At 49.1% G+C, this 12,681-nt stretch overlaps 1 protein-coding gene across 5 annotated transcripts in view; it reads left to right on the top strand.

Annotated features, from left to right (window-relative positions):
• The first annotated feature begins 10,185 nt into the window (after window positions 1-10,185).
• The window catches only part of FMNL3 (formin like 3), a 160,415-nt gene continuing 157,919 nt past the window's right edge, over window positions 10,186-12,681 (top strand). For 4 of the 5 annotated variants that reach the window (XR_012241565.1, XM_073614092.1, XM_073614094.1 and 1 more), the window contains exon 1: window positions 10,186-10,443. Coding sequence is in view for 4 of the 5 variants with exons in the window: in XM_073614092.1 (XP_073470193.1) it covers window positions 10,336-10,443 (108 nt within the window). In the remaining variant the exon portion in view is untranslated. The remainder of the gene's footprint in view (window positions 10,444-12,681) is intronic. The other variant, XM_073614095.1, reaches the window with a different exon arrangement.

Here is a 12,681-nt window from a genome sequence, read left to right on the forward strand (position 1 = left end):
GTGTACGCGGCATAACAATATGGTATGATTTTACTGTGGAGGTTTAAAGCTACAAGAGCCCCAAATACCAACCCATTGGTAAAATAGAGACATTTGTGCACTACTAAATGGGTTAAAAACAAAATCTCCCATTGGACCTATACGTTTTCAATACTGAGGTGTCATACACACCCCCCTCTATGATATCTTACAATACGGTGTGATTTTACTGTGGACATTTAAAGATACAGAGCCCCAAATACCAACCCATTGTTTATAAAAGCAACACTTTTCAAAAGTTCTAAGTACTTTAAAAAAATCTTCCATTGGAGCAACATATTTACACCCCTTCATTCATAAGTCTAATGGTTTTATGGCCCCCCTGAACAGGGAGTGGATTGTCCAGGGATGATGTGGCTGAATTTATTCTATCTGTTGAATTTCAGTAGAACTGGCCGATTTACTGCTACGAAAATTTTTCAGTACCCTGTTTTTTCTTGCCTATTATTCATTTACTTTTTTACATTTTTCAATGCCAGTGTTAATTTTCACCACAAATTTTGATATAGTTTTAGTTTTGACATAAAGCTCATCCCTAGTAAAATCATACTATATTGTAAAATATCATAGAGGGGAGTGTGTATGACACATCTGCATTGTAAATGTATTGGTCCAATGGCAGATTTTGTTTCTGATCCATTTAGTAGTGCAAACATGTCAGTTTGTAACCAATGGGTTGGTATTTGTAACGTTTTGATCTAATGGGAGATTTTGTTTCTGACCCATTTAGAAGTACTACAAAAATGTCTCTGTGTACCAATGGGTTGATATTTGGAGCTCTGAATCTTTAAATTTCCACAGTAAAATCATGCCATATTGTAAGATAACATAGATGGTGGTGTATATGACACATCTGTATTGTAAACATATTGGTCTAATGGTAGATTTTGTTTTTGACCCATTTAGTAGTGCAAAAATGTCAGTTTCTAACCAATGGGTTGGTATTTGGGGCTCTGTATCTTTAAATTTCCACAGTAAAATCATTCCATATTGTAAGATATCATAGGTGTGGGTGTATGTGTGACAACTCTGTGTAATCATTATTTTATAAATTACATTATGGTATATATTGCACCATCTAATTTTTCTCTGTTTAACCAATTCAGCCCCGGAAGGATTTACCCCCTTCCTGACCAAGCCCTTTTTTGCGATGCGTCACTGCGTCGCTTTACCTGATAATTGCGCGGTCGTGCGACGTTGTACCCAAACAAAATTGACGTCCTTTTTTTCCCCCACAAATAGAGCTTTCTTTTGGTAGTATTTGATCGCCTTTTTATTTTTTGCGCTATAAACAAAAAAAGAGCAACAATTTTGGGAAAAAAAGCTATATTTTTTACTTTTTGCTATAATAAATATCCCCAAAAAATTATCCCCCAAAAAAACAAATTTCTTTCACAGTTTGGGCCAATATGTATTCTTCTACATATTTTTCATAAAAAAAAAAAAAAAAATCGCAATAAACGTATATTGATTGGTTTGCACAAAAGTTATGACATCTACAAAATAGGGGATAGATTTATGTCAGGACAGATCGGACACTTTTGACACTATTTTGGGACCATTGGCATTTATATAGCGATCAGTGCTATAAAAATGTAATTATTACTGTGTAAATGTCACCGGCAGGGAAGGGGTTAAACACTAGGGGGCGATCAAGGGGTTAACTGTGTTCCCTCAGCATGTTCTAACTGTAGGGGGGATGGGCTCACTAGAACATGACAGAGATCACTGCTCCTGATAACAGGGAGCAGTAGATTCCTGTCATGTTGCTAGGCTGAATAGGGAAATGCCTTGTTTACATCTCCCCGTTCTGCCTCTCTGTGCCATGATCGCGGGCCACTGGCCGACATCGAGTCTGTGGGAACCGCGGGCATGCACCCACGGCGCGTGCCTGCTAGCCGGGAATGATGCAGCGACGTACGGGTATATTGTTTTGCACACCCCTGCCACTTTGCCGATGTATATCGGCGTGAGCCAGTCGGCAAGTGGTTAATATCCAACCAAAAAAACTTGTCTGATAACATGACCACTGATTTGGAACTGTCTGATGACTTGACTTCAGTCCTGCTAACACATAATATAGCCCTCTGCCTCCCACCTCACACATCATACAGCCCCCTGCTTCCCTCCTAACACATAATATAGCCCCCTGCCTCCATCCTAACACATAATATACCCCCCCTGCTTCCCTCCTAACACATAATATAGCCCCCTGCCTCCCTCCTAACACATAATATAGCCCCCCTGCTTCCCTTCTAACACATAATATAGCCCCCTGCCTCCATCCTAACACATAATATAGCCCCCCTGCTTCCCTCATAACACATAATATAGCCCCCTGCCTCCATCCTAACACATAATATGGCCCCCTGCCTCCCTCCTTATACATAATATAGCCCCCTGCTCCCTCTTAACACATAATATAGCCCCCTGCCTCCCTCCTAACACATAATATAGCCCCCTGCCTCCATCCTAACACATAATATAGCCCCCTGCCTCCCTCCTTATACATAATATAGCCCCCTGCTCCCTCTTAACACATAATATAGCCCCCTGCCTCCCTCCTAAAACATAATATAGCCCCCTGCTCCCTCCTAACACATAATATAGCCCCCTGCTCCCTCCTAACACATAATATAGCCCCCTGCTCCCTCCTAACACATAATATAGCCCCCTGCCTCCCTCCTAACACATAATACAGCCCCCTGCTCCCTCTTAACACATAATATAGCCCACTGCCTCCCTCCTAACACATAATATAGCCCCCTGCTCCCTCCTAACACATAATATAGCCCCCTGCCTCCCTCTTAACACATAATATAGCCCCCTGCTCCCTCCTAACACATAATATAGCCCCCTGCTCCCTCCTAACACATAATACAGCTCCCTGCTCCCTCCTAACACATAATACAGCCCCCTGCCTCCATCCTAACACATAATACAGCCCCCTGCTCCCTCCTTATACATAATATAGCCCCCTGCTCCCTCCTAACACATAATACAGCCCCCTGCTCCCTCCTAACACATAATATAGCCCCCTGCCTCCCTCCTAACACATAATATAGCCCCCTGCTCCCTCCTAACACATAATATAGCCCTCTGCCTCCCTCCTAACACATAATATAGCCCTCTGCCTCCCTCCTAACACATAATATAGCCCCCTGCCTCCCTCCTAACACATAATATAGCCCCCTGCCTCCATCCTAACCCATAATATAGCCCCCTGCCTCCCTCCTAACACATAATATAGCCCCCTGCCTCCCTCCTAACACCTAATATAGCCCCCCTGCCTCCCTCCTAACACATAATACAGCCCCCTGCTCCCTCCTAACACATAATACAGCCCCCTGCTCCCTCCTAACACATAATACAGCCCCCTGCTCCCTCCTAACACATAATATAGCCCCCTGCTACCTCCTAACACATAATACAGCCCCCTGCTCCCTTCTAACACATAATATAGCCCCCTGCCTCCCTCCTAACACATAATATAGCCCCCCTGCCTCCCTCCTAACACATAATACAGCCCCCTGCTCCCTCCTAACACATAATACAGCCCCCTGCTCCCTCCTAACACATAATATAGCCCCCTGCCTCCCTCCTAACACATAATATAGCCCCCTGCCTCCCTCCTAACACATAATATACCCCCCCTGCTTCCCTCCTAACACATAATATAGCCCCCTGCCTCCCTCCTAACACATAATATAGCCCCCCTGCTTCCCTTCTAACACATAATATAGCCCCCTGCCTCCATCCTAACACATAATATAGCCCCCCTGCTTCCCTCATAACACATAATATAGCCCCCTGCCTCCATCCTAACACATAATATGGCCCCCTGCCTCCCTCCTTATACATAATATAGCCCCCTGCTCCCTCTTAACACATAATATAGCCCCCTGCCTCCCTCCTAACACATAATATAGCCCCCTGCCTCCATCCTAACACATAATATAGCCCCCTGCCTCCCTCCTTATACATAATATAGCCCCCTGCTCCCTCTTAACACATAATATAGCCCCCTGCCTCCCTCCTTATACATAATATAGCCCCCTGCTCCCTCCTAACACATAATATAGCCCCCTGCTCCCTCCTAACACATAATATAGCCCCCTGCCTCCCTCCTAACACATAATACAGCCCCCTGCTCCCTCTTAACACATAATATAGCCCACTGCCTCCCTCCTAACACATAATATAGCCCCCTGCTCCCTCCTAACACATAATATAGCCCCCTGCCTCCCTCTTAACACATAATATAGCCCCCTGCTCCCTCCTAACACATAATATAGCCCCCTGCTCCCTCCTAACACATAATACAGCTCCCTGCTCCCTCCTAACACATAATACAGCCCCCTGCCTCCATCCTAACACATAATACAGCCCCCTGCTCCCTCCTTATACATAATATAGCCCCCTGCTCCCTCCTAACACATAATACAGCCCCCTGCTCCCTCCTAACACATAATATAGCCCCCTGCCTCCCTCCTAACACATAATATAGCCCCCTGCTCCCTCCTAACACATAATATAGCCCTCTGCCTCCCTCCTAACACATAATATAGCCCTCTGCCTCCCTCCTAACACATAATATAGCCCCCTGCCTCCCTCCTAACACATAATATAGCCCCCTGCCTCCATCCTAACCCATAATATAGCCCCCTGCCTCCCTCCTAACACATAATATAGCCCCCTGCCTCCCTCCTAACACATAATATAGCCCTCTGCCTCCCTCCTAACACATAATATAGCCCCCTGCCTCCCTCCTAACACCTAATATAGCCCCCCTGCCTCCCTCCTAACACATAATACAGCCCCCTGCTCCCTCCTAACACATAATACAGCCCCCTGCTCCCTCCTAACACATAATACAGCCCCCTGCTCCCTCCTAACACATAATATAGCCCCCTGCTACCTCCTAACACATAATACAGCCCCCTGCTCCCTTCTAACACATAATATAGCCCCCTGCCTCCCTCCTAACACATAATATAGCCCCCCTGCCTCCCTCCTAACACATAATACAGCCCCCTGCTCCCTCCTAACACATAATACAGCCCCCTGCTCCCTCCTAACACATAATATAGCCCCCTGCCTCCCTCCTAACACATAATATAGCCCCCTGCCTCCCTCCTAACACATAATATAGCCCCCTGCTCCCTCCTAACACATAATACAGCCCCCTGCTCCCTCCTAACACATAATATAGCCCCCTGCCTCCCTCCTAACACATAATACAGCCCCCTGCTCCCTCCTAACACATAATACAGCCCCCTGCTCCCTCCTAACACATAATACAGCCCCCTGCTCCCTCCTAACACATAATATAGCCCCCTGCTACCTCCTAACACATAATACAGCCCCCTGCTCCCTTCTAACACATAATATAGCCCCCTGCCTCCCTCCTAACACATAATATAGCCCCCCTGCCTCCCTCCTAACACATAATACAGCCCCCTGCTCCCTCCTAACACATAATACAGCCCCCTGCTCCCTCCTAACACATAATATAGCCCCCTGCCTCCCTCCTAACACATAATATAGCCCCCTGCCTCCCTCCTAACACATAATATAGCCCCCTGCTCCCTCCTAACACATAATATAGCCCCCTGCCTCCCTCCTAACACATAATATAGCCCCCTGCCTCCCTCCTAACACATAATATAGCCCCCTGCTCCCTCCTAACACATAATATAGCCCCTTTCCCCCTCACACAAATACAGTTCCCTTGCGCTCCCTGCTTCCCTCTTCCCTCATAATACAGCCCACTTGCACTTCTTCTCACACATACCAGAGTCCCCCTTGTCGTGCATAATACAGCCCCCCACCACATACATAATGCAGCCCCCTCTTTTCAGAAAATCACAGATATGGCCACAGGTGGGCGTGGCCAGGCGTGGAACATGAACAGGAAGTTTGCTTGTATAGTACTCCAGGGAATGCATAGCTGGGAGCTGGGCTAACATAGTAGGTAGCAGGGTGGTGTTAGTGCTGCTCTGCTACTTCCAGATCTCTCTCATTATGACATTACCAGTGGCAGGGGGTAAGGACATGGGTAGGGCTAGCTCAAATCTGAAAGACCATGTCTTGACCAATCAGACCCATCCTGCTTCTAAGCTGAACCCGGCCTCTCTGTTCCCATGACCCCGATCCTGGGACATAGACATTGCAGGGCTACTGACTAAATAAAAGGACTGTCCTGGCAAATCCGGGACTGTTGGCAAGTATGATATAGAGAGACAGTGAGCAAAGGGGCAGTGATAAGTCTTCTGAGGGCAGTAAGCAGTATGACTGGCTACACTGGTCTGGTGACATTATACTGCTGTGGTGGTGATCGGAGACAATGGATGGCTACACTGGTCTGGTGACATTATACTGCTGTGATGGTGATCGGAGACAATGGATGGCTACACTGGTCTGGTGACATTATACTGCTGTGGTGTGATCGGAGACAATGGATGGCTACACTGGTCTAGCGACACTGGGACTGGTGGAGTGGGGACACTGTGACTGGCTACACTGGTCTGGTGACATTATACTGCTGTGGTGGTGATCAGAGACAGTGGATGGCTACACTGGTCTGGTGACATTATACTGCTTTGGTGGTGATCGGAGACAATGGATGGCTACACTGGTCTGGTGACATTATACTGCTGTGGTGGTGATCGGAGACAATGGATGACTACACTGGTCTGGTGTCATTATACTGCTGTGGTGGTGATCGGAGAAAATGGATGGCTACACTTGTCTGGTGACATTATACTGGTGTGGTGGTGATCGGGGACAATGGATGGCTACACTGGTCTGGTGACATTATACTGCTGTGGTGGTGATCGGAGACAATGGATGGCTACACTGGTCTGGTGACATTATACTGCTGTGGTGGTGTTCGGAGACAATGGATGACTACACTGGTCTGGTGTCATTATACTGCTGTGGTGGTGATCGGAGAAAATGGATGGCTACACTGGTCTGGTGACATTATACTGGTGTGGTGGTGATCGGAGACAATGAATGGCTACACTGGTCTGGTGACATTATACTGCTGTGGTGGTGATCGGAGACAATGGATGGCTACACTGGTCTGGTGTCATTATACTGCTGTGGTGGTGATCGGAGACAATGGATGGCTATACTGGTCTGGTGACATTATATTGCTGTGGTGGTGATCGGAGACAATGGATGGCTACACTGGTCTGGTGACATTATACTGCTGTGGTAGTGATCAGAGACAATGGATGGCTACACTGGTCTGGTGACATTATACTGCTGTGGTGGTGGTCGGAGACAATGGATGGCTACACTGGTCTGGTGACATTATACTGCTGTGGTGGTGATCGGAGACAATGGATGGCTACACTGGTCTGGTGACATTATACTCCTGTGGTAGTGATCGGAGACAATGGATGGTTACACTGGTCTGGTGACATTATACTGCTGTGGTGGTGATTGGAGACAATGGATGGCTACACTGGTCTGGTGACATTATACTGCTGTGATCTGAGACGATGGATGGCTGCACTGCTCTGGTGACATTATACTGCTGTGAAGGTGATCGGAGACAATGGATGGCTACACTGGTCTGGTGACATTATACTGCTGTGGTGGTGATCGGAAACAATGGATGGCTACACTGGTCTGGTGACATTATACTCCTGTGGTAGCGATCGGAGACAATGGATGGCTACACTGGTCTGGTGACATTATACTGCTGTGGTAGTGATCGGAGACAATGGATGGCTACACTGGTCTGGTGGCATTATACTGCTGTGGTGGTGATCGGAGACAATGGATGGCTACACTGGTCTGGTGACATTATACTGCTGTGGTGTGATCGGAGACAATGGATGGCTACACTGGTCTGGTGACATTATACTGCTGTGGTGTGATCGGAGACAATGGATGGCTACACTGGTCTAGCGACACTGGGACTGGTGGAGTGGGGACACTGTGACTGGCTACACTGGTCTGGTGACATTATACTGCTGTGGTGGTGATCGGAGACAATGGATGGCTACACTGGTCTGGTGACATTATACTGCTGTGGTGGTGGTTAGAGACAATGGATTGCTGCACTGGTCTGGTGACATTATACTGCTGTGGTGTGATCGGAGACAATGGATGGCTACACTGGTCTAGCGACACTGGGACTGGTGGAGTGGGGACACTGTGACTGGCTACACTGGTCTGGTGACATTATACTGCTGTGGTGGTGATCAGAGACAGTGGATGGCTACACTGGTCTGGTGACATTATACTGCTTTGGTGGTGATCGGAGACAATGGATGGCTACACTGGTCTGGTGACATTATACTGCTGTGGTGGTGATCGGAGACAATGGATGACTACACTGGTCTGGTGTCATTATACTGCTGTGGTGGTGATCGGAGAAAATGGATGGCTACACTGGTCTGGTGACATTATACTGGTGTGGTGGTGATCGGGGACAATGGATGGCTACACTGGTCTGGTGACATTATACTGCTGTGGTGGTGATCGGAGACAATGGATGGCTACACTGGTCTGGTGACATTATACTGCTGTGTTGGTAATCAGAGACAATGGATGGCTACACCAGTCTGGTGACATTATACTGCTGTGTTGGTGATCAGAGACAATGGATGGCTACTCTGGTCTGGTGACATTATACTGCTGTGATGGTGATCAGAGACAATGGATGGCTACTCTGGTCTGGTGACATTATACTGCTGTGGTGTGATCGGGGACAATGGATGGCTACACTGGTATGGCGACACTGGGACTGGTGGAGTAGGGACACTGTGACTGGCTACACTGGTCTGGTGACATTATACTGCTGTGGTGGTGATCGGAGACAATGGATGGCTGCACTGACATACAGTGATATCAGAGCAGCCAGCCATTGTACATGTCAGAATTTCCAGCAGCCCTCAGGTATGAGATAAGCACATCATGTAATGAAGATCATACCTAGACTTCACCTCTAACTTTGGAGCAATTTCTTCTCATTTTCTTTTGTTTCCACAGAACAGAATGAGATACAAAAGGCAAAGAAACCATGCCAAGGGTTTTCACTATTCCCTGCTCTATCCAAAATGAAATAGAAAATGTTTCCCTTTCTCTATACTGCTTTGTCTAAAGGCTTGTACATACGATACGAAAATCCGATGGCAGAATTCGTACGACGAGCTGTCTGCTGATTTTCATTAGTACGGTGCTTTCCACAGCCGATTCCAGTTTTTCGTCAGACAAGAGCTGGCTGTGCAGACTATAACATTTGACTATAACATTTTTGTCGGATGTGAACTCGACGTCTGATTTTCTTTCATTAGTACGGTTTTCCTATGAAAAAATCGTAAGAGCAAGACTACGCATGCTCAGAAATGAAAGCATACATACAAAACTATTCAACAGATTACATCACTTCTGACGTATTCTGTCGTACGAGAATTTTCGTATTGTGAGTAACTTCTTCACTGTCCACATGAGACTAGCATGTCACAAAAAAACAGTGGTTCGGTCGTCCGAAAATCTACAGGGCTTAAAGCGGTAGTAAACCCGCTGACTTTTTTTTTTTCTACACCTGTAAGGGAAAAGGCATAATGAGCTAGTATGCACGCATACTAGCTGATTATGAAATACTCACCTTAGAACGAGGTGCCGGTATCTCACCTGATCCATTTCCCCTCGGCGTGTCTTCCGGGTATCGCGCTGTGAGTGGCCGGAGCCTCGATGTCGTCACTCCTACGCATGCGTGCGGGAGCCTTCTTTCCGGCACAGTCCGGTGTCTGCCGGACTTTCAGCCCAGAATCCCCGGAGCGCATGCACCGCTGCAGTCAGCGGCTCATTGAGAGGGGAATATCTCCTAAACCGTACAAGTTTAGGAGATATTCTTTTTACCTACAGGTAAGCCCTATTACAGGCTTACCTGTAGGTAAAAGTTATACAATTGATTATACTACCGGTTTAAGTCAACAATTGCTACATCCTTTCCTCTGCACAATAGATGCTCTGCATGTACGGTGTCCTTCCAATGCTAGACAGCAGAGGGCGCTATGTGACTGGAATTCCTTAATCCCAGTGGTCCAATGAGTGACGACTTGATCTCCGTGTATACCAATGGGCGAAGTTGGGAGGGGCGTGGTTTGGAGTGTGCGGCTGGGGTGAATGGAGCTGAGTTTAGTGTGGACTGTGAGGCGGGACTCACTAGTACAAAGGATGGGAGCCGGGCGCTGTTTATTGGAGTAACGGGGCGCCAGTGGGAGGAGGGGGGGATACCCGGTCTTTGGGGAGCCGTATACCGGGGTCCCGAAAATGGGGAACGCAGAGAGTGCGGGGGGATCCCCGGGGACAACTTTGTTACCGCTCAAAGTCCCGATGCCGGAGCCGGGGGAGCTGGAGGAGAGATTCGCTCTGGTCCTGGTAAGTGTGACGGCGAGCAAAGGAATGTGGGGGGCTGGCGGATATGGGGGGACTGAAAGTGATCAGAGAAATGTGGGGGGCTGGAAGTGATCAGAGGGATTGGGGGGGGCTGGAAGTGATCAGAGAAATGTGGGGGGGCTGGAAGTGATCAGAGAAATGTGGGGGGGGGGGGCTGGCAGATATGGGGGGACTGAATGTGATCAGAGGGATGTGGGGGGCTGGAAGTGATCAGAGGGATGTGGGGGGCTGGAAGTGATCAGAGGGATGTGGGGGGCTGGAAGTGATCAGAGGGATGTGGGGGGGGGGGGCTGGAAGTGATCAGAGGGATGTGGGGGGCTGGAAGTGATCAGAGGGATGTGGGGGGGGGCTGGAAGTGATCAGAGGGATGTGGGGGGGGGGCTGGAAGTGATCAGAGGGATGTGGGGGGGGGCTGGAAGTGATCAGAGGGATGTGGGGGGGGGGGCTGGAAGTGATCAGAGGGATGTGGGGGGGGGGGCTGGAAGTGATCAGAGGGATGTGGGGGGGGGGGCTGGAAGTGATCAGAGGGATGTGGGGGGGGGCTGGAAGTGATCAGAGGGATGTGGGGGGGGGGTGGAAGTGATCAGAGGGATGTGGGGGGGGGCTGGAAGTGATCAGAGGGATGTGGGGGGGGCTGGAAGTGATCAGAGGGATGTGGGGGGGGGCTGGAAGTGATCAGAGGGATGTGGGGGGGCTGGAAGTGATCAGAGGAATGTGGGGGGGGGGCTTGAAGTGATCAGAGGAATGTGGGGGGGGGCTGGGGGCTGGCAGTGATCAGAGGGATGTGGGGGGGGGGGGCTGGAAGTGATCAGAGGAATATGGGGGGACTAGAAGTGATCAGAGGAATGTGGGGTGGGGGGGCTGGAAGTGATCAGAGGGATGTGGAGGGGGGGGTGGAAGTGATCAGAGGAATGTGAGGGGGGGGGCTGGAAGTGATCAGAGGAATGTGAGGGGGGCTGGAAGTGATCAGAGGGATGTGGGGGGCTGGCAGTGATCAGAGGGAGATCCCTGGTTTAGATCCTGAGATATGGGTGTCTGGTTGATCTTCCTTAGTGGTGGATCCATAGTGGGCTTATATTGGGGAATGAGTTATCAGCTATGGTAGAGGATACCCTGGTTGAAGATGGCAATGTGCGTACACTGTGTTGTCGTCACCCCTTCATTGTGGGGCAAACTGTACTCTTACCCGTCACCCCTGATTCTGTGGAACACTGCTCCCACCATCTCATCATCCTCTAATTCTGGGGTTTGGTGGGTTGACAACACAGTGTGCCCCAGAATTGGGGGTGATGGGGTGGGAGCACAGTGTGCCCCAGAATTGGGGGTGATGGGGTGGGAGCACAGTGTGCCCCAGAATTGGTTGATTGGTGGGAGCACAGTGTGCCCCAGAATTGGGGGTGATGGGGTGGGAGCACAGTGTGCCCCAGAATTGGGGGTGATGGGGTGGGAGCACAGTGTGCCCCAGAATTGGGGGTGATGGGGTGGGAGCACAGTGTGCCCCAGAATTGGGGGGGATGGGGTGGGAGCACAGTGTGCCCCAGAATTGGGGGTGATGGGGTGGGAGCACAGTGTGCCCCAGAATTGGGGGTGATAGGTGAGAGCAGTGTGCCCCAGAATTAGGGGTGATGGGTAAGAGCACAGTGTGCCCCAGAATTAGGGGTGATGGGTGAGAGCACAGTGTGCCCCAGAATTAGGGGTGATGAGTGAGAGCACAGCGTGCCCCAGAATTAGGGGTGATGGGTGAGAGTACAGTGTGCCCCAGAATTGGGGGTGATGGGTGAGAGTACAGTGTGCCCCAGAATTGGGGGTGATGGGTGAGAGTACAGTGTGCCCCAGAATTATGGGGTGATGGATGAAACATGGTGTTCCCAGAATTAGGTGGTGATGGGGTGAGAACATAGTGTGCCCCAGAATTAGGGTGACATTTTTCTTCCTAGTGGTGGCGGTGACAATTATCTGTCATGTAATGGGCAATGTGGGCCAGGTTGGCTCTCACACATGTTTGATTCCATCTGATACTACAAAAAGTTGACAGCGAGAAGTTTCTGACCACATTGTAACGACTTGCTGAATCAGGAACACAGGAAATTCTGTCCCTCTAATGGTTTCCCCCGAGTCACCCCGAGTCTAGGTGGGCAGCAGGAATGTGTCCAGTTTGGTTGTATTGTACAGATGTGATGACCCTTTATACATGGACTTGTAGGACTTCTATATGGCCTG

Source organism: Aquarana catesbeiana, linkage group LG02 (genome assembly GCF_042186555.1).
Source record: "Aquarana catesbeiana isolate 2022-GZ linkage group LG02, ASM4218655v1, whole genome shotgun sequence".
Classification (NCBI taxonomy): domain Eukaryota; kingdom Metazoa; phylum Chordata; class Amphibia; order Anura; family Ranidae; genus Aquarana; species Aquarana catesbeiana.